Consider the following 23,837-nt stretch of genomic DNA (forward strand, 5'->3'; position numbering starts at 1 on the left):
ATACAAAAAAAAAAAAAAAAAAAAAAAAAGAAGGCAGGCAATCAAAACTTTCAATTCGATTGAGCCAAATATGTAGGCAATTTTAGGACACTATACAGTTTAGTTTTGATCAACAGATCTCTCGAAAATATCGATTAGTCTGTCAAACCTTCGCAGCTTTTCTTCTTGGTGCCTTTGAATTTGTTCACTCATGTCTCTATGCATAATTTCCATTTTCATAATCATGCTTTCAGCAGAGCGCTTTTTAGGTTGACTTTTTTTTTTATCATTCTCTTTCTTTTTTTTCTGCTGCATTTACCGGTACACCACTGTCAAATGACACTGTTGCTTTTGTGGATGCCTTGTGGTCGAACAAGTTATCAAATTCTCTTTGGTATTTAAATTCGTGCTTCTCGTTTCCAGTTTGCTTATTTAAGTCGATAGTTTCTTTGTATTTTCTTTTTATATTTCTATATTTATTAAGTATTTGTAGCTTAGAAACCTTAATTCCTTCAGCATTCATGTTTTCAAAAATTTTTTGCCATAATGTGTCATGGTTTTTATTTTTATGGAAGGCTTCATCTATATTTGTTCTTTGGGAAATCAGTTGTCTTTCTTCAGTTTCGTCCCATATGTGAACCTGAAAAGAGTTCTTTGTGAATTAAATTTTTCCTATAAATGTAATATCAGTTATGCTATTAAAAAGAGCATTTCATATAAACAGTGGTACATGTAATGAATCTGCTCTGATGTCTATGTAGACTATACACTATTGCAAGTCAATGTAAAGAATCTGATGTAAAAGTTAATTGATTGAAGAAAATACACAGCTTATTAATTTTAAATGTGTCTGAATTAGCCCTAGATTTTTTCTACTTTTAACTGTTAAACGTATAAACACGCTTTAATTAAATATTTAGCTATATATATATATATATATATATATATATATATATATATATATATATATATATATATATATATATATATATATATATATATATATATATATATATATATATATATATATATATATATATATATATATATATATATATATATATATATATATATATATATATATATATATATATATATATACGCTTACAAGATTTAGATTTCTTCCTATTTTTTTCTCGTGTTCCTCTTTCCATAGCTATTGTAGTCTTTTAATTTCAAATTAATATTTGATTGAAACTCTTCTGGGGTGAGAAATGTTTTAGGGCCCACTTGAATCAAGTTATTTTCTGTACATAGACAAGGAGAAGATGGAGTGAATGAAGATGATGTAAAACATCTTGTTGAAGCCAAGCATGACGATGGAAAAGACCCTGATTCAGATGATTCAGAATAATATATCTGTAAGAGTTTGGGGGCATAACAGTTCAGAATTTTGTCTCCGTCATCCAAGTTATAATTAAAGCCAAAATGTACTTTTTGATCACCATCTTCCATAGGAACTGTCTGTGGCAATGAAATGACAGATGGTACTTGTGCATTTGCAGTAGGTGATTCAGGATCTGACTCAGGTTGTTGCATTTGCATGGCAGGTGATTGAAAGTTCTGTGCAGTTGTGGCAGTTGTGGCCAGTGATTCTGAAGGCGACTCAGACTGAATGTCAAAAATGAGTTTGAAAATAGATTCCTTAGTCTCTGGATCTGAATAATATAAACATTAAATATAAATACAATGTGAAAGCTACAGATACCAGAAGTACTTCTTTAAATATTTTTTACCAAAGGATAAATAAGACAAGCATGAAGGGAGAAAAGAAATGATTGCACAAGTTTATTTCCGTTAAAACCTAAGACTCACGTTCATTGGCATAATATATTAAACATTTATGAAACAATGAGTTTAAGTTATACAATTCTGCTGTAATGAAAAATATTACACTTTAAACAGGTCATAACCAGTATATGATGAGATATTTTGAGAAACGGGGAACACATATTATTTTTGCATGGCTGATGACGGAAATCTTATTTAGGTATATATCTTATTTCGCTTACTTAGCTTATGTGTGACGTCATAGTTTTCCCGTACTTAAGAAATGTAAACATGACACGTTTTTGTCATACATATACATGTCTTGTTTAAGGATGTCCTGTGCAATATTGAGGTCAGCTTCACCATTCAAAATTTTTACAGTTAATCAAGAAAATGAAGGACTTGCATTTCAACGTAAATTTAAAATATTGAATGATATACTTTTTTGCAAATTAAGTTTTTGTTGTTTATGTTGTATAGAAGAAACTTACTTTTTCGAATTTTAAACCCTATTCATACTCTGAAATATTTAAAAAGATTCATGTCCACTGACATATTTTTTTTTATCTATACTTACAAATCCCATTAAGGACAGGGTAATGTGCCCGGAAACATAAAAAAATCAAAATTCCACTTAGGCACTGTAGGGCATAGTATTTGTCAATCAATATCTCTAAAATAAGATAAGAAACCTAATGATATAGCTGTTTTATGATATGTGGGACATACTAATTTAGAAATATACAAAATATGCTTCCCCTTAGGGAATGCTTTTAAGTTTTGTGTGAGTTATTAGTGTGTAAATCACATAGACTTGTCACGTAAGCACATTTCATGAAGCGCGCTAGCGCTTCTTGAAAAATATGCCTACGTGCAAGTCTGTGTGATTTATACACCAATAACCAATATGTAAAATTCCATATTGATAACATAAAAAAATACGAATAAAAGATTTTAAAATTTGTTTAATACTAAATCTAAGTAGTTGTTGTTATGTTTTAAATTGATTTTCATTTCTCATCAAATTTTTATTAATTTGTGATTTTATAAAAAGCTGTTACATGAACTGCTCCCCAACAAGGTCGTGCGTGAGATATAAACACAAAAAGTAATAAGTTTCCGGATATGAATTACAGTGTATAAACTAATTACTAAATTGTAAAATGTTTTAGTATGAAAAAGGTGAAAAGAAAGAACAGTGATCGATCTAAAAAAATCTTTAAACAATACAAATTTGTGAAGAGATCATAAACACGGACCCCTAGAAAAAAAACTTTAAAACAATACAAATTTGTGAAAAGGGCATAAACACGGACCCCGAGAAGTTCCAGATGTGGGATTAGGTCTAGAAAAAATGCTTTAAAAAAATACAATACAGTTGCAAATGACACAATGCATTTTTCCTGCACTTCACATTTATTGTGATACATATGATCGTCATTATCACGTGAGAAAGATCCAGAGTATCAGCACGTGTACATTTTCAATAAAAATGTATCATATACCTTTTCTACTTCGATTTTTTTTCTTTGGACTATTTCTTGTAGAAATTTTTAATATTGTTAGACTTAGTATATTTTTGCACCCGATTTGATGCTTTGGATCATTAGAAAACATTTGGACGCATTAGGAAACAATGAACCTACTGTGCTTATAATTAAGAAACATCATTCAAGGGTATATTTGAGTTTGACTTTTTTAGGATTAACAAATCCAACATTTTGAGTTTTCTGAAGACCAACCATTAGAGGGATTGTAAAAGCCGAGTGTATATACTCTTCTGTCCAGGTATCAGAGAAGGCAAATTTTAATTGTCACACATAAAGGTAAGCTAGTTTATCTTTTTGAAATAAATAAATTGCTAGATATAAATGTATGTCTTTAACAAATTAGTTTCAAATTTATGTGACTTGATGAATTATATATATGATAATTATACAAGAATGATTTGAGCTTTGATAATAAATGTATTACTGTAAATCTTAATGCAAGTGTGCCTTTAGTTAGAAAAGTGAATGAAAATAATTTTTAACTGTTGCCCTTAAAATATGCATTATTCATTTTATTATACTAATGTCCTATTGATTTAGGATGTCAGGAAGAAAATCGGAGATCGTGAAGTTCACGTTTAGAAAGTTTTCAAACTCCCCGCTTCTGTTTTCCTCAATCAAAAAGGTTCGTTAAAGATCATAGATCCTTTATTATTTATTTGATACTTGGTGAGTTCTTTATCATATAAAGTTTCATTATTTTTGCACTCGCAAGCATTTTTTCTCTGTTGCTTTTTGTTTTCAATCAAGACAAACATCAAGTTTATTTGGCATCTTTCAAATGCACAACGAGAATTCTACGGCGAACTTACTAGTACTCGCACCTGACATTTTTAGGCCACCTGAGCCACTCAGGTGACCTATTGCTATCCGTTTTCGTCCGTCGGCGTGCGTCGTGCGTTGTGTGTTAACATTTGAATATTTTTAGCTTCTTTTCTGAAACCACTTTACCAATTTCAACCAAATTTGGCATATAGCATCTATGGGTGAAAGGAAAAAAACATTGTGAATTTCATGATCCTGCCCCCCCCCCCTTCGGCCTGAGGGGTGGGGTTAAAACCATAAAAAATAATGGAATCTTTAAAAATCTTCTTCTTTACTTCTGGACATCAAGCAGTCACATTGTTGGCATGATTGTAATAAGCATTGAGCCCTCTACAAGAATGTGAAATTCATGACCCCAGGGTTAGGGGTTCTGTTGCAAAGGGTGGGGCTATGTAGATCATACAGTGATAATGCATTAATTCTTTGAAAATCTTCTTCTCTGCTCCTGGGTATAAAATAAAGTAACTAAGTACATAGTTATGATGAGCAAGAGTGCTTTTTCCAAAATTGTGAATTTCATGGCCCCAGGGTCAGGGGTTCTGGTGTTAGGGCGGGGCTCTATTGGTTGTTTAGTGAAAATGCATTAATTCTTTGAAAATCTTCTTCTCTGCTCCTGGATATTAAATAAACTAACTAAGAACATAGATTTGATGAGCATGCTGTTTTTTCAGAAATTGTAAATGTCATGGCCTCAGGGTCAGGGGTTCAGGTATTAGGGCGGGGCTCTATTGATTATATAGTAAAATTGCATTAATTCTTTGAAAATCTTCTTTTCTGCTCCTGGGTATTAAATAAACTAACGTAGTGCATAGTTATGATGAGCATGGTTGCTTCTTCCAAAATTGGGAATTTCATGGCCCCTGGGTCAGGGGTTCTGGTGTTAGGGTGGGGCTCAATTGAGTGAAAATGCATTATTTCTTTGAAAATCTTCTTCTCTCTCCTGGATATCAAATAAACTAAGTACATAGTTATGATGAGCGTGGCTGCCTTTTCAGAAATTGTGAATTTCGTGGCCCTGGGTCAAGGGTTCTGGTGTTAGGGCGGGGCTCTATTTGTTATATATGGAAAATGCATAAATTCTTTCTGCTAATGGGAATTATTCAAACAAAGGAAGTGCAAGGAAGAATGCTTCTTCCAAAATTGTGAAATTCATGGCCCCTGGGTCAGGGGTTCTGGTGAAGGGGGGGGGGGCTCTATTGATTATATAGGGAAAATGCATAATTTCTTTCAATTTTTTTTCTACTACTGGTAATAAAGGAAAGAAACAAGTGTATAGTTATGATGAGCAAGGTGCTTCTTCCAGAATTGTCAGTTCATGGCCCCTGGGTAAGATGTTCTGGTGTAAGGGGGGGGGGAGCTTTATTTATTTAATAATATAGTGAAAAGCCATAGATAAAACTATTATTATCAGTTGTATAGGCGTCATTGAGTCTTAGGCTAAAAGAAGGACTCCACCACGACGTCATCACGTGACGTCTATAAATAGAAAAATTGCCTTAATAAAAAAGTGAAAAGTTCAACACTACCCCGGAAATAATTCATTTCTTTGAGTGAAAATGATTATGTAAAAACATCATTGGGTCATGAAAAGTGCTGCTAGAATCCTATTCTCCCGACACAGAAAAAAATATTCCGAAATTTCGCATGGAACCTTACCAAAATTTTTGCATTTTATACATACGATCAAGGAATTGTTATTTATTCATGTTAACCACACGATTCTAGCAGCACTTTCCAAGTACTATTGAATACAAGCTTTCGATACAAACAAAAATTATGTTTCAAAGTATGCGGCGTAGTGTTGAACTTTTGCATCTTTGTTGTTATAGAACGACAGAGGAAAGGCTGATCGGGATTTCAAAGCACTGCCTGTGTTCGTTTTAAGAAAACATGATCAGAATATGTCAGCGTACCTGATTCTTAATCTTTAAATCCTTATGAATCACACATAGCATTCACGGTATATGCTTTAAAACTCACATTTCATATATTTGTTTACATGAATTCTCGTCACCTTTAATTTCATTCGGCAAATATTTGATCACTAGTTATGACGTCATGGGTTTGGTATTTAACCCCCGTGCTAAATAATCAGGCTATTTATACCACCCAAAAAAGACAAGATTTAGTTTATATTATGTTTTGAATGATTCCATTCATTTCTTGGACCTGAAATTAAACTTTAAATATATACATTTGTGGTATCTCTCTATGATATAAACATACAGAGAGCAAATATCTTCATACCTGTATGAAGTTTTTCGAAGGTCATAGGTCATTACGTGACCTAATCACACAGCGCAGTAATATCTACATAAAAAGACTTATTCTACTTATCAATATAGCATGTTTTTCATGCACAAAAATGTAAAAAATACCCAAGTAAAATAAAAATCATTTTATTTACAATGTAAACGAGTAATTAATACAGTTCTTGATCGATTTTACATGGAGAATAGAAAACTACGTGTTATAAATTTCATGTCTGCGCCGCATAGTCTCAACGTTTATCCTTATTTTTCTCATAGACCTCTGAATGCTGTATTTTTTTTTCATTACACTTTACTCACAATAAATTTGAAAATCTGTTGGAAAATATCAATGTAATGCAATCACGCCGCAAACAGCTGACAAACACTGCACTTCGGAAGTTCGGTAGGCACACCTCCATCATCGAGATTGATGTCTTAACAATGTAAGCTGTCGCTTGTGTCTCCGTGTCAACATCATAATAAATATGCCTTATTGAAATCGTAGATTTTATGTTTCTGATCAAATTTTAATCTTGATTCCAAGTTAACTGGTCCGGACAAGTGTCTCCATCCATCCCTTTCCGACCGAAATTCCTCTAACTTTTTATTATCAAACATCGGACGTGTTTCTTGTGTGTGTTTTTTAACATCGAATATGGGTTCTCACGAATACAAAAATTCCCAGACACCAATATGCTCACTATAATTGATCACAAGTAGCCTTTCACAGAATATTTCCTTCAAAACAGAATCCTTTGCCAGATGAATTTGAAGCGCAACCGCTTTTCAAGCCGATTTACACCTTGCGTAATTTGTCAAAATCTACGACGAACAGTTAGTGCAATATTTATATTCGATTGTCCGTCTCAAATGCATATATAAGTAATAAATAACAAGTTTAAAAACTTCACTGGGAAATGAAGTGGGTCGGCATGTGATCAAATCTTCTGAGAAGGCCTTCGGCCTTCACAGGATTTGATCACGTGACCGACCCACTTCATTTCCCAGAGTAGTTTTTAAACTTGTTATTTATTTCTTAAATATAGAAATTCAGAAATCATTATTTCTAAAGTTCACGTCATACAGCTTACTATGACGTCATATTGTAAAGGCAAGTAGGATATCTCTGGGTGTAGCCTTAACATACCCGCGTATTTTAAAAACTCTCTCTATTAACATATCTTGAATAATGGTTTTGCAAACTCTCCTTCTGTCTTTGTAATAACTGTATCACTCATCAAGAGTTCAAAGAGCAGGGATCAGTTGAAGCCAAATGTGGAAGTCGGAAGAGATGCATTTTTTTTTCTCTCTGCACTGACCCCATTTTTTGTACTCCTCCACACTTGATGCAAATTGAAACCTCTTTTGATATCATATCTCTCTCTTACTATAAAAGGGATAAACAGTTTTCTGTCACGAGTTTATAAATAGTTAATTTCTTGCAAGAAAGATTCCAGAGAACCAGGATTGATTATAACAAACCCTGTAAATGATGGTAAGACAATAGCTACAATCCAAGATATTGACTTCACTCATTCTCACTTGTACCTTTCTTAAATACCTCCCCAAATTCTTAGTGGACAGGCCGAGGGCTAGAGTTCCAATTTTATATTCAAGAGCAACTCATGTGAGAGGAAGAGATTGATCATTGCCTAATCTACAAGTGAGGGTACAGTGTAAGTCACCAACTTTATTCCTTTCATTCTCAGAGATGAAATTTAGTTACACAAAGTCTGAGTACTTTTTGTTGGCTCTCTACATTCTGTGATTACAGGCAAAGGTTTAGGCTGGCCTGAAGTTCTGGAAGGGGGGGGGGGGGTTAGGAATCACCTTGTCCATATGTCTGTAGTTCTGTCCAAGTTAAAAACTTATAATGTAGAATCCTAGGAAGCTCATACTTGGTACATGTACAAAATTGTTTATAACCTCAGGGGGTGTCTGAACCTTGGTTCAAAGTCATTCTAACAAGTTGAAGGATACTGGCAGAAATAGTATTAAAGGTTTTCAAGGCTATAACGTTGTAATATAATAGCAGAAAAAGTATAAAATTCTTTTCCAGGCTATAGCGTTGTAATGGATAATCATTAAAGACTCTTCCTTAATACAAAGCGTATTTATCACCCGAGGGTATGTAATGTCCTTGCCGCAAGATTATTCTGGCAGGTTTAAGCTGTATGATGAAAAGTCGAAAAATATAAAATTCTTGTCCACTTGCAATACAGAATCATTAGAGGCTCATACTTGGTTCAAAGATTGTTTATGACCTGAGGTGTGCATAATCTTGACCCAAGGTTATTGTGACAAAAGGGCACTGTGAAATGGAGAAATACTGGATGACTATTTTTCACTGAAAGATTAACTTATTACGTTACCTACCAGAGGATGTGTCCTTTTTTGTGAAACCAAAGTCATTTTGGTAAGTTCAAAATCACATTTACAAATAAATTGTAAAAAGGCATTAAAAAAATTAAGGGAGATATGGAAGGATTTTGTTTTTGAAGTCGCTCACTGTAACTCTAGATTTCGATGACATTGTCTTGTTCTAATTTATCTAACTTACATTTTCAAATTCAAAGCAGCCTGTTAGCTAAATGAAGAGTCCTGATGGGAGGGGTAAACTTGGGCTAATCTGCACAAAGGCTAATCTGCACAATAGGATATCAGTGTTTGTACTTGTTCACTCTTTCCTATTTTTGTTGCACCCTGACAATTAGACAAAGTACTTTGACTTCTTGTTTTCCTGTCTTAGTAGAAGGGATGTTTGGTTTTTCTTGACGCAGTATTGAACAGGAGTCTCCCCAGTCAACTGTGACCAATATTGGAAGATATGGTAAGCTTCATGCTCAGCTTCTTAATTGTACACTCTGATTTTCATATGACCTAGTCTAGAATTCACTTTGACCTTCTGATTTTTTATTTATAGGATTAAAGCAACAGAACCAATGGGATACAACAGCAAAAATAGATATAAGGCAGTTAGAAAGTTGAGGAAAAAAATGGTTTTGTCCTAAACATAAGACTTGAGGTGAGTCGTGTTATTTCTTTTGCATGGTTTTGTCTGTTATCACCCCCCTACCATAAGTGACCCATTTGCATTTTCCACGTGTTCTTGTTTGTCTCCCTTTCTCATTCTCTGTTTATGACAAGATTCCCCTGCGTCATTTTAAACCCAGGTAAATATTTGGACATTCCATAGACTAATTATAATAAGGTTTCATACCACTGACAGAATGAGGTAAAAACTGCAATTTTTATGGAACAATTTTGTCATACCACATGAGTGGATTAACTTTATTATTAGAGAAATTTATATATAAAAATTTAATATATTTTTGGGTAATTATCTCTAGCATTTTATTAAAAAGGTCATATGGATGGTACATTTTTGTGGAAAAAAATAACTCTTAGAAATATGAAGACAGTCAATGAAACAAATCAATGATGTGTACGCTATTGTAAAAAGGCTCCAATTGCTTGAATAGGAGTTAAAAATTTAAGTCCAAGTTTTTATCATCTAAAAAGTTTCAACTTTGTTTATGTAATGAAAAAAAAAGAACAAAAGATAGTATTGCATTATATTAGAAGATTTGATTATGCTACAAAAAAGCGGCAGACTAACTTATCTCTATACTTAATAAACAGCAAAAGTACCTGCCTAGCCTTATTGAATGTCAAGGGGTGTATATCGGAACGTAAATGTACTAAGCTGATTACGTTTGGGACCTGTACAGTAGTTAGATTTTATAATTTAGTGTTTTCACGTATCTTTCATTCAGAAATCAAATAAAGTATAACGTTACTGTTCTGAGTGCTTTTTAGCTCAACTGAACTCAAAGGTGACATTTTTGTCCTGAAAACTTTTAACTTTTTCTACTCAAAAGACACTTCCAGGGCCAGCTTGTATAAATTAAAAGTCTTTTGAAGAAGGGAATACAAGGTTGTTCAAATAGAGAACCATGGCTTCTTTCAAGGAGAGATAATTAAGAGTTAATAAAAGGTGACGTCTTTAAAAACAATTTGGCCAGAGAAGGTGATTCGTATAGGGAAGCTTTCTGACATAGGATAGATTAAAATGTATGCAAATCATGGTCCCTAGGGGGTTAGGAAGAGGCAAGGGGGATCATAGCTCACATTTGAACATATATAGGAAGACTTATTTAAAACTTTGATGAACTTTTGCAGTGCCACGATTATTCGTTTTTATATGGAGGCGTCATCAGGCAGTGTAAGACATAGAAGTTTGTTCAAATCCCAGTCCCCTTGGGTAGGAGAGGGTCACAATAGGGGATCAAAGATTTACATAGGACTATTTAGGAAACATTTTCGAGAGATATAATGATAATTGATGAATTACTGGGTCATGATGAGTCAGTGATATGTAAGCATCCTCAGGTAAGGTAGATGCAGTTTTTTTTTCAAATCATCGCCCCCAGAATAAGGTTGGAGGTGGAATAGGGGTTTAAAGTTTTACATGGTTGTGTGTTCATATGTAGGAAAAATTCCGTGCACGGAACTATAGGGGGGTCCAGACTCCCTCTCTTGGAATTTAAGAAAACATATTTAAAAAAATTGAATATTTCAGGAAGATGGGTCCAAAGTAATTAAACTCATCTGAGCCGAAGGCTCAAGTGAGCTTTTCTGATCAAAATTTGTCCACTGTCTGTCTTTCTCGTTTTTGTCGTCATCGTCGTAAACTTAATACAATTTCATCTTCTTCTCCTGAACCACAACAACATTTTCAATTTTTTGACTGTATACATTGTGTGTTTGTTATTGCTCATTCTAGACACTTTGTGTGTATTCCATGATATTGTAAGTAAGATATGGACCAAAAGAAGAAATGAATGTAAAGAACATCATAAAATTAAGATTGACCTTGACACTTTTGTTCTTAGTGGGGTCAAGGTCAGATCAGTACAGAATTCTGCCTTAAATTGCAAGTATACATCAATTTTGAAATGCTGCAATCATTATGGATATATCCTCTAATAGTTGATGAACAACAAATATATATATATATATATATATATATATATATATATATATATATATATATATATATATATATATTTCTGAAAAAGTTGTGAACAACAAAATTCTGAGATAAAATTTGAAAAAATGAATTAATCTCTTTTTATTTTGCATATCTTGGATGCCATTCCAAAAATACATCTAAAACATGTGAACTGAAATAAAATTTGTAAGATGCAATTGCATATAATTCAACCTTAGTGACACACATTACTAAAATAATATAGTAAATATCATATGGTAATATGATAAGCATGAAGAAACCTCATGAGATGGACAATGGATGTAACTTGGAATCTCTTTTTCAAATAAGTGGCTTTTGCATTACAATCCTTTCATTCATTTTATTTACGTGACATGCATTTGCTCATCTTTGCAAGCAAAGGATTCTGATCTGCTACTCTTCTCGCTAACCCTTAGCCTATCAAGCTATCAAAAGTCAGGATTGTTTATGTCATCTGATCTCGAATCACAGCTTGCATCATTCCTAGAAATAAAGAGCATTTATAAAAAGTGAAGTATCTGAAGAATAACTAACAAGCAGATAGGTTATTTGTTAGTAAGTTGCAAGTCTTTTTCTGCAATATACAAAATGTATGTTCCACATTACATTATGTGCACATAATCTTCACTTTGGATGATATGCCATAGCAATTTAAAGAATGGAATGTTGTCTTATGAATCATTGTTTACAAAGTTTTTTATTACAAAGACTATAGAGTCAAGAAATATCCTGAATGAAGATATTGTCATTTACTATAGCACTTGCTGATTAGTCAAATGATGTCAATAAACTCCAATCACAACCTGTGAAAAAAAATCCTGACTTTTGATAGCAAGATAGACCAAGGGTTTGTTAGAAGAATAGCAAATCCCTTCGCTGGTGAAGACTGCATTCACTAGCCATGTTTGATGAGAAACACTTGACTTGGTCTTTTAAGGCAATAATAAATTGACAATGCAAGTAATTAAAAAAAATGTCAAAAACTTGAAGTACAATTTGCAAACAGGGTTTCTTGTGTTCTAATTTAAAAAAATCACATCCACAATATCAAGTAAATTAAAAAAAAAACAGTACTTTCCACCAGCGCAATTTTGTTCAAATTTATATGCATATTTACTAGCAAATTAAATTGACAGACCCACAGGTCCTATACATTTCCTGAAAGATGTGGCTAATAAAGGTGTGGCAAAAATGACAAAAAGGTGTGGCTGAACAGCGATGTAAAAATTACATAACAGTAACTACAACATGTATAGTATCTTTCTGTTAAACAAAAACAAATCCATTTTCTTGATGCCATTAAAAATAACCTTTATTTTCGTGGATTTTTTCCCCGACTTTAAATTTAACAAGAAAAATAAACTAATTGATTTCATTTCAAGATTTTTCTGGAAACAGTGCTTAAGGGGTACAATAAAGACTTGACGTCATCTTGGAGGGAAAAATAATAATAGATGGCATTGGCAATATTAAACGCAAAACTGTTTACCGGTAGTCAGGAAGTAGAAAAGTGATGTTTTTATCCAAATATACAATTCCGGAAATATTGCAAGCTGAATTCTAAATCAGACTGATTTAATCTTCCACAAAATGTTGAAGTCCAGAGCACTTTTACTTTGTGGACACCATTCTTTCATCAACTGTCATTTCTCTGAAAGACTGGAGGAACTTCTTTGACTTGTCCAACACATGATCATTTTCTGTCAAGTGCATGTAATCAGCTTCTACCTTGTAAAAGATTTAAATATTTTGAAACAGATTATGTGAATTTACATATATAAAATTAAGAATGCTACAATTAATACATTGATATAATTTTCCTTTTAAAATTAAAAGTATATTAATATTATTATGTGATTCAAGTAGTTAAATGATTTGGTTAAGTCAATGTATCAGGACTGAAAAATAATCAAGCCAGTAGTAAACCATCATAATTGAATTATTGAAGTTAAAGAAATAGCATACCTGTCAGGGTTGTTAAGAAAAAGGACACATTAATTGACTGAAAACTGTTGCTTCAGGGCAAAATTCCTGGGGCAAGGCTGTTCGTGTACATGGGAGTGTTGATAAATAGCCATCCGGTGAATATAGTTTGACCACCCATGTATACATGTACATGACTGAAAAATTGAGAAAATGGAAATTCTAACCACATACTTCACGCGATTGAAAATACCACAGCAGTCTATAAAAGACAGCTTGTTCCATATCTGGGCATAAATTCGAATAAATATTGTGTGTTTAAATAGTGTGTTTATATGTAGAATCATGCATCATACATATTATGTGTATCATACACTTTTTTCAGAATATAAATCAAATTCTTATAAACTTGTGTGAATGCAATATCAAGAGAATGCAATGAAAACTTCACTTTAATTAGAATTTTTATAGATATAGAAATTTTCACCAAAACAAAAATTTACCTGTTCATTGGTCATAATAAGCACCTGTGTCCCCACATAATGGTCCTTCTAGTGATTGGTAGGGTTAGCAAGTGGGTCTTCACAGATGAAAGTACTGAAGCATATGGTGCCAGCACCCTAAACATTCAATGTGATAATGTTACATGTACACTCATACTGACAACAACTCTCCATTCCTATGCCAACTTGATTTTATTTTGAAAGGTACTTAAGGGTGGTCATCAAAAGCATACACTTCAAAAGCAACACAAAATAGGCTGAACAAGTTTCAATCTAAAATACGAGATACAAACACTGAAACAGGGTAACGCCTATACATGTACATGAAGATCTAGTACGTGTGTGCATTTTGTTTCATTTGAGCGTGAATTAATGCGTTTTAAAGACAGATTTAAACCTCTTCAGTCAATACTTACTCACCTCCAATACCAAAGGAAAGACCGTATTATTTGATGCATTGATGTGATGTTCTTCGTCTAAAAATAATAATTAAGAAATAAGGTATCATTTTTTGAGTTTTATTGGGATGTAAAACGGGTTGGTCACGTGATCAAATCCATAAAGCCCGAAGGGCTTTATGGAAGATTTGATCATGTGCCAGCCCGTTTTACATCCCAATAAAACTCAAAAAATGATACCTTATTACTTATATTTACACTTCTTGCGAATTGATGCCTACAACGCTTTTCCATACATTCCTCTGATTTGACCTAGATAAGCGCTTCAGTTAAAATGACGTAACAAAAAGTAGTTCCATATATTTCAACTATTTAATTAACACTGATTAAAAATAAACAGTAGTTTAAGTTAAACGAACATTGTATTTTCTACAAAAGTAAAACTACAAGAGAATTACTGTGTATTTTGAAAAAATCGGGAAAAACTTTGCGGAATGTCACTACTTCCGTTGAAGTAAAGTGGTCCTAAGGCGTCTATTTGAAGTTAAAAACACAGTGATTGAAAACAGACTTTGAGAGGAAATCAGACGACATGGAGGTGCTGACGGAAGAACTAGCGTCAAAAGCAGGATGATTTTCCTTTGGAATTTCAGAGAAATGCTTTTCTTGTTCACGAGGAGAAACGGAGGAAGAAGCTAATGGAGTGAACGTCGTGGATGCACTGCACGAAAGGTTGGTGTTGCTGTGATTGCCATTTTGATCAGGATTTGTGAGCAGAGACAGGCATGAACTTACGGATCGTTTTTGCTCATTTTACAAATTTCGATTGTAGGTTTTCAGAGACGCTTCGCTACGATGTCCACTCATGAACATTATCTGTCGTGACTCGAATCCATGATCACTCATTGCAGTAATAGCCGTGGCTCTCAAGCAGTGAGGGGTGTAAGACTTCAGACATTTAGATGACTTGCAAATATCGGACATATAGCCACTGAATGATCTCTTTGCCAAAGGTTTGGAAGTGTACCAGAGGTCAGATCCAGAGTTCAATAGGGCATCCTTGAAACATGTATTAAATAGACTTGTAGCACTGGGATCTGTCTTGCTCATTAACAAGCGCAACATTTTTACAGGACAGGTTTCACTTCTAGGAACCTCGTATATACGCTTTCCAGAAGGAGCTTCATCAGATGCAATACCTCCTTGGAAGTTTTTCTGTTGTGTTTCGTGACGAAGAGTTATGTATTCTAAGTTGTTCTCATCTTTGTGAAATTGAAAAGAATCCATTAGTAATTGATGATGAAACTCTAAACCCCTTGTAACTAAATGAATAGACAAATTGTACCAAACACACTGGCGAAGGACAATTGGAGAATGCGGAGCAGAAAGAAAATATGTAGAGATGCGCTGAAGGTCTTCAGGATGAATGACTGTTTTATGGTTGGTGGCCCTTGATGCACCAGTTTTTGTCAGGGATTTGAGCATTCCATCTAAAGTATGATTCGCTGTTTTAAATTCCTTATCTCGAAAAATATCGATGGATCTACCCAAATCCTGAAGGTGCCTATTAATTGCAGCGCGAAGATTCTTTAAACTTTTTTTGTGATAATTTTCAGCTTGTGCAACTGTTAACTCTGCCGTCCTTTTTGAAGTTGATTTGGGTTTGGCTTCGCAATAAAATTTCCTCAGTTTTTCAGCAAGGATCTCAGATGTGACAGTTTTGAAATCAAGAACATCAGAAAAGACCTCCAAGTGCCAATCTATAAATTGTAAAGGGAGTTTATTTAAATCATTGATTTTGATTGCATTAATCATGTTAATTTTTATTTATTTTATAGTTAAATTTTTGTTTGTAGTTTTTTTCTGTTTATTGGTTTGCATGTTTAGTTGTTGTTTTTTATGTTGATTTAAAAATTATAATTTATTTTTGTAAGTTAACTGCATTTCTGTTTTGTTTGTTTGTTTGTTTGAAATACATTGAATTCTTTCATTAGAATCACCTGCTGAAACTGCAGAAAAAATATGGTATGCCTTTGTGCTGGTGAATGTATTGTTATACTGTAAATATACTTGTAGAACATACCTTTGCCTTATTTACAAGGATATATTGATATCGGCATTGTTTGAATTTTGATTGGTTTAATTTGTTTATGATTTATATTCCTTGTTTGTAGTTTTTTTTAGAGGTACTTATAACATATGTACCTTGAAAGAGTTTCACTCCCCACTGAGTATTTCTTTTTGTTGAAATGGATTGTCTGGAGTCCTCAAACTGTTTCAGGTCTTCCTCAGTCATTGACTTAAATCTCTTAGAAGGGGGGGGGGGGGGGCGGGCATACCAGGGCTAGGAAGTCCCTCCATATCAGACATCTTCAGCTCCTTCTCGACCTCTTCAGTCTCTTCAACGCTTGCTGGGGCCATAAAAGGGAGATCCAATGCGGCCAGGATATCATTATCAAAGAGAAGGTACAGCAACGGGTCGTCATCACAGAGATCAAAATTTCCAAACTCAGCCATGATAGTTATGTTTTGGTAGGGGGGGGGGGTTGAAAGCAGACGTATATTATGATAAATGAATAAAAAAAGTTTTTTGTAATAAAAAAAGTTTGTTTTTGAACAGATTTTATTTTGTTTACGAAAATGATTTTTTTTTTCATCCGACATTGTGTGAACAACACCTTTTATTTGATTTCAGCCGGTTTTGTTTACGTTCGTAGTAAAAGTAGTGACCTAGTTCCCAGGACGTCAATGTATTCATGCGCACTAATTAGCATGTGACCTCTTGAACCCAAACTTGTTTTTATAGAGATGTAAAAACGTCTTGTTCAAATAGTGTTACATAGGGGGAAACATTTGCAAGTGTAAATATTGAAAATTGACGTTCAGATCATCATCATGTTGTTGTTTACTGCTACAGCGGAAACACGTGGTAATCTCAATTCGTAATAACTCTTACAGTGATGAGTCGTGTAATTGCGAGTTTTTGTGCTTGTTTCAAAGTTGTTAAATTCCGTGTCAGTAGAGATCTAATTAAATTTCATATTTTAAAGAATATATATATTAACATACAGCAATATTCTAACTTCGTTTTTTTTTTCGACGTAAAGACGTTTAGGGAATGTACATTTTTTATCAACATTATTGTACATGTAATATAGATAAATAAATTCATTATATTAAAAAAAAACTTTACAAAAGATAGATAGTATATATTTGTTTTTTTTAAACCAATTATTTTGTATTAAGCATTTATTTCATTAAAAGTATAAATATAAATAGTACTTATAAAACAATATACATGTATGTAAGTTAATTGTTCCTAGTAAGACGCAACAAAATCGACCTTGACGTTAAATATTGATCGCCCCCGTTTTTCTACAAAAATTATGCAATGGTCACAAATTCAAACTATCATAATTAAGAAAATACTGACAGTAAGAAGACCAGTAAAGGCTTGTTGAAAAGGAAATTTTCTCTACTTTTACCAGCTTTATTTTGTTTTCCCTATTTCAGTACAGAAATACACGTAAAGCTGAGCTTTATTTAAATATTACGAATAAAAACGAGAAAAAACACATAAGTGCAAGAAAATTCTTGTTTTTACAAAATATTTTAAAGTAATAACAATATTTTTTACATATTTTAAAAGCACAGAAAATATGCTTTAAGAATATATCATACTTTCTTTATAAGTTAATTAGGAAAAAAATGTCAATCGTCTGGAAAATCGTCAATTGCTTTGGAAAACCGCGCCATTTTCAAAAAGTCGTGTATGTCTTCAAAACGTAAAATCTATTCATTATCGACATTAAGACATAACATTTTTGCATAGTTTAAAAGTAGAGAAAATTTCCAAAAAGATGATATATAGTTTGTATACCTTTATGCTATCATAAAATAGATACGGAGATCTTGTTTTCGCGAAGTCGTGTTTTAACGCGCCATCGGTCAAATTGACCGATATGGAAGTGAAGGGGTTAAAAACTAATTAAGCTCTTTGCAAACCTTTACTGAGAATGCGTATGCTAATGGAAATGTTGTATATGCGTATTTTTACATGGACTTTGTAAATCATCATATCGATATCAATGTTATACTCTATGCCTATAGTGTAATACATGTAATATGATACATGCCAAGAAATCTAATTCAGTTAGAACTGATTATTCTGTTATGAAATAACTGATAAATTTTCAAAAATCTCTTTTCCATATTTTAATAATATATGATTTCATAATTGTTAAATTTTCCAGGGGGCCCGGCCCTCCACTTTTTCTGAGTGTAGTATTTTGCTATATTTTCCTTCCGATGTTGGTCACCCATCCCACTTTTTGTCGCTAAAAGGTTGAGCACTGGCAAATTCCATAATCCCATGACTTGGACAGTTGATTAGCTTTTTGACCTGGCAAGTTCCATGACTTGGATAGTTAATTAGGTTTTTGACTTGGACAGCTAATGAAGTTTGTTTTGGTCACATTAATTTGGGAAGTTTCTCCCTTCCCCCCACAACCCTCATTTGTTGGTATTTTTTTGGGGTGGGGGTGGGTGGGGGGGGGGGGTGGGGGTTCCCCACTTTTGAAACCGTTGCAACGAACCTGTTCCAGGCCTTTGCCACTACCTTCTGTGTATTTATTTTAATGTAAAACATAAGTGAAAAGACAATATGGCTTATTTTCAAAGGAAAATTACTTCAGTAAAATTCTTCATGCTTAATGTATTCCAATTTTTCGCAAGTACGCATGCTATGTTCCTTGTTTGGGTTTTAATGTACCATTGTATTGTCGCGTATCACAATCGGGGTTCGAATCCCACTGTGGGAAGTGGAGACCGGTCCTTCGGATGAGACCGTATAAACCGACGTCCCGTGTCGCAGTAGGTGCTGGCACGAAAAAGATCCCTCACTGCTCAATGGCGTAAGTGCCGAGTAAAGGACAAAATTTGCAGCTCTCAACCGGCAAGTGGTGGCGTCTCCATATGAGTGAAAAATATTCGGGAGGGACGTTAAACAACATACAAACAAAAAAACAAACATATCACAATCGAGTACATGCACGTTTATGTTTTTTCTAATGTAATTTGTTCTATATAGATTTTTATAAAATTTATCTGAGCATACAAAATTAGTTATTATTTTGAATGCTTTGACCTTGAAAATACAGATAAGTTTGCGTAATATATCTGTCTGAAAGATGGTGAAGAGAGAAAACATGCACACACGCTAATGCTTTCCGTGCCTTACTTCTGTATTCAGGTTTAAGTATGATATAAATTTGATCCACCACATGTAATTGTAGTCTCTAAACTTAATGCTTAGTACTTAGCGGAGAGGTCTTAGTCTTAGGTCTAGTCTTATGCCGCTTTCTGAAACGCGATTTAGGCCCGTCTAAATTTTTGGCATAACTTACTTAGTCGGACTAACTTAGGCCCAAATCTACGACTTTTTGAGAAACGAGCCTCTGGGGTGAAATGGTTTCCTTTGCATGTTGTTCTCTGTTTTCAGTTTCCTCCTAAGGCAATGATTTATCTGTCTTTCAATTATGACATAGCTCATGAATGTTCTTAAATGAGACGAGGTTAAGGATAAGTAATGAACTCAGGAAAGAGTTCTTTCCTAAGATATAACTTGGTCCTAAGTTATCACTGTAAAACGGGCCTCAGTTCTTCCAAATATTCTTTGGAAAGCCCATGGGTATTATGCGCCCTTATGAGCAGACCTGTTTTTGTATTTTATATGAAACCGAGTTCACTCATTAACTTCTACTTCAAAAAAAAAATCATACTCAGAGCATGCTCTTGAGTAGCGAAAAGGGTTTGGAGACATAAACACCATATGCAGGTGATAGCGGGATATTACTACATAAATTAGGAAAGTTGACTTTGGAAAAGATGAAAAGATGAAATCATCTCGTTTTTCATGCAATTTAATTAGCTGTTAGTTGACCATTATCGTTAATAATCAGTAAAATATATACATATGAAACAGATATGCCAGATTCTGTGGTGTCATTTAATTTAACTGATATATATATAGAGTCGACATATAAATGAAAATAACTATTGTTAATGGATATACCTCAATGTCGAGTTGAAGGCCGCAGCCAGTGTTTTCTTCCTCTTATTTAGATTTTTTTGTTTTCTGAATAAATTCTTCCTCAAAGAAATATAAAAGTAGGCCAATTAATAAAGGAACACAATAAGTTTCCACTGAATATTTCAACAGTTTGTTGGAAGACTAAGTCTCAGAAGATTAGGGTGAGTTAACCATGCATCGGACACATACCTTGCTTCGGACAACTTTCAGCAATAAACTTTCATTGAACCCGAGTCTCCCCGTGTTTTTACTTGTTTCTGTCTTAAAGGTAAAGATATAAACTTTTTAATGATGCCGATTTTTATTTCCATGTTGTGATAAAAATACCACAAGAATGGCCTTGAAATTACGTCATATTTTGCATCATCAAAGGGGAGTAACCAGAATTTTACAATTTTGCAATTTTTAGAGTTGTCGCTCTTTTAAATAGACTTCAACGGAACGAGTCGGACCCAGGTAAAATTTATCAATGATTGATAATTTTACAAAAATTTTTCAAAAATTTTACTTCAATGTTTGTAAAATAATTTTTAGAGTTGTCTTTTACTAGTATGTTTATTTCACCGTACATCGGACACAAATTAACCATGCATCGGACACTTTCCGATGCATGGGTAATCACTTCCATTTTCATGTAAAACCCAAATGACAGCTGTTTTTTACGGAAATTGAAAATAGAAACTCTAAATTTTCAGTGAAAATACAAATTATCGATATATGACGACTAGAAGTGGACTCAATTTACTTCTTTAAACTAGATGATTTTAACCCACGAGACAAAGGCGCGAGTTGCCATATTACTAGCATTGTAAAGCCTTTCTAAGGCGATGTGATGCAACTAAAATCTCTTCATATTTGTGGATCGAAATAGTCATTCAAATTTAACTAGAAGTTTAATTTTTTAATGAAAGATAAAAATGTTTCGATATCAGTAATTTTAAAGCACCGAGATCAAGGTATGATATTTTTCTGGTATAAATATCGTATGTCCGATGCATGGTGAATATTGTCCGATCCATGGTGAATTCTGACTTATTTCGAAAAAATCGGTTTTTAATGATATTTTCTCAATAAATAGGGCACGATTGTGTCAAAAATTTATAATTCAACCACATACTACATGTTAAGTTCCATTTTGATAATATTCGGTCGGTAGCGATATCGCTAGAACTTGTTGAAGTGCAAGGGTGTCCGATGCATGGTGAATTCACCCTACATAAATGTTGTCAATGAGAAACTCAAGCATCCTTTTAATGTCAATTGCAGAGTACTTGTATGTAGAATCAGATTGATTTTTAACAAAGAAGATTTGTTGATGATCGATCACAAGATGTGAAAATTTCCAAGTTCCATTTGTGGAAAAAGCCGTTTTCTATTATATCAAAAAGTTAAGTTAAGAGGAATGGTTGTATAAAGTGTAGAAAAGTCGTACGTTTTCATGTAATAGACTTTTGAAAATTTTGGTGAATTTTTGAGGATCAACTTCTGATTTTCAACAATTCTACAATATGCTGTAGCAAACGACACCACAGAGTCGGACAAATCTGTTAAACATTTGGATATTCAATCAAAGAAAGACATTAATGGCAAACTAACAACTAGAATTTATGATAAACCTGATGATTTTGCCTATTTTTCGTCAGCTTTCTTTATTTATGTAGAAATATACACTTTTATCACCTGCAAATGGAGCGCTCATTCCGTGATCGGAAGGTTGTTAGTGGAATCAAGGCTGCAACTAACCTAAGTCGATGAAAAAAAATTGAAAGTAACTGTTCCTTCGCCAGGCGCTCGGCACAAAGAAATAAAATTTGCGGCCCTTTCGGATAAAACCTTAATAAATCGAGGCCCCGTGTCATGATAGGCGTAAACACATTTAAGATTCCTCACTGTTCGATGGCATTGAGTATCGAGTAAAGGTCTAAATTTGAGGCCCACCGCAAGTATATGCTGACGTCTATATATTAGTGAAAAATTATCGAATGGGACGTAAAACAATACACAATCAATCAATCTTCTATGGATTCGATACGTAAGAGCATGTTCTACGATTATTGTCTCAAACGAGACACGCTTCTGACAAATACGTTGATGAAACAAGGATATCGTCGGTCTCTTTAACGTCAACATTTCCATAATCCTATGTTCGATACAATGATCTTGTTAGCATATAGAATTAAAAAGTCGAATGTTGAATGACATTTTTCATACAATTCATTAGAACATTATTTTCACATTAAATTTTCTACGGATTTTTTCCGATTACCCGATCATGAGAAGGAGCACACGGTGATGTGACTTGTCGATAGGGATGCTTACTCCTCCTAGCTCTTCATCTTTACTCTTTTGTTTTAAGATCTTTTAAGATGTTTTAAGCCTCTCTGATCTTTAAACATACTTGTATCAAGTTTTGAAATGTCAAGTTTTTTTTGTTATTGATTTTATTTTAATTTATAAATTTCTTGGTGGAGATACTGTATTTTTACGTATAAAAGCGCGCTTTATATTTTAGCGGCTTTGGCGCCGACAACGATTGCGCTAATTCATGAAAAGCGATAAGAATTCATTTACAAATACAATATACGGAATTGACACATGAATCGCTAATTCATGATTACGCTAACAACTCCGTAACCAGTGATTGCGCTAAATTTTGAATACGCCAATTTATGCACACATACAGTAAACAACTTCTGAAAATTCCGAAATGAAAAAAATAATCGTTTTCTGGAGATTAAAAAGTTTTCAAAACTTTATACGTAGGAGGTCTTCTCCTTCAAATTCAGATAACTGAGATAATATCTCTTCAATAATAGTCACTAATAGAGGGAAAAAACTGTTAATTATTAATATATATGCAATGAATTACTCTGCAATGGTTAAAGAAATTTATTAAGATTAGAAATATAAATACAAGACCCAAATTTACTAGTATATTCTAGTACTTAATACACACATCACCAAATCTGTAACGTAAAAATGCTGCAAAATATTTGATTAGTAAATATATCTGTTGTACTAAAACAGAGAATTAAATTAGATTCTTTTGTTCTCCATTCCATTCCCACTTAGCCAACACAGGTTTATGTATATTTATTTTCTAAAATGTTGGTAAAATGGGGACATTCATAGTTAAGGCCACTTGCAACACGTTTTATTAAATATAAGTATATTCTAAATATACACTAGAGGTACAAGTACTGTGAGCACTGAACTCACAAAATGATACCCCTCGCCTCCCATATGCTTACAATGGCAAAGTCCATGTTTTGTTATGGGAGACCCGAAATAAGTGACTGATCAAAACGTAAAGTAGGAGGTGCATAATGATTCTATGTAATAAAGATTCTGTGAAAGTTTCATTAAATTTTATTCAGTGGTATAGGAGGAGTTGTGGAAGAGAGATGGATACCCCATAAATACTATAGAAAAAAAAATACAATTTTCTATGATGTACTAATGGAAAACCGAACTATGTATCCGATCAAAAGGTAAATTAGGAGGTCTCAAT

The 23,837-nt window shown here is 33.4% G+C and overlaps 1 protein-coding gene and 1 long non-coding RNA gene across 2 annotated transcripts; both read right to left on the minus strand.

Moving 5' to 3' along the window:
* Positions 1-99: 99 nt before the first annotated feature.
* Positions 100-4,130, minus strand: LOC133194919 (uncharacterized). The gene is given in 4 exon segments (XM_061330817.1): positions 100-291; positions 293-619; positions 1,414-1,637; positions 4,112-4,130. Coding segments are annotated over 4 exon segments (762 nt in total).
* An 8,824-nt stretch (positions 4,131-12,954) lies between these two features.
* LOC133195549 (uncharacterized) lies at positions 12,955-14,304 on the minus strand. The gene is made up of 4 exons (XR_009722217.1): positions 14,258-14,304; positions 13,838-13,954; positions 13,377-13,531; positions 12,955-13,139 (listed from the first exon to the last, which is right to left on the minus strand). It is a non-coding gene; the product is annotated as an uncharacterized LOC133195549 (long non-coding RNA).
* Positions 14,305-23,837: the final 9,533 nt, after the last annotated feature.

The sequence above is a fragment of the Saccostrea echinata genome, unplaced genomic scaffold, assembly GCF_033153115.1.
Source record: "Saccostrea echinata isolate AGI-Se365-2 ecotype Australia unplaced genomic scaffold, CSIRO_AGI_Sech_v1 ptg000029l, whole genome shotgun sequence".
Taxonomy (NCBI): domain Eukaryota; kingdom Metazoa; phylum Mollusca; class Bivalvia; order Ostreida; family Ostreidae; genus Saccostrea; species Saccostrea echinata.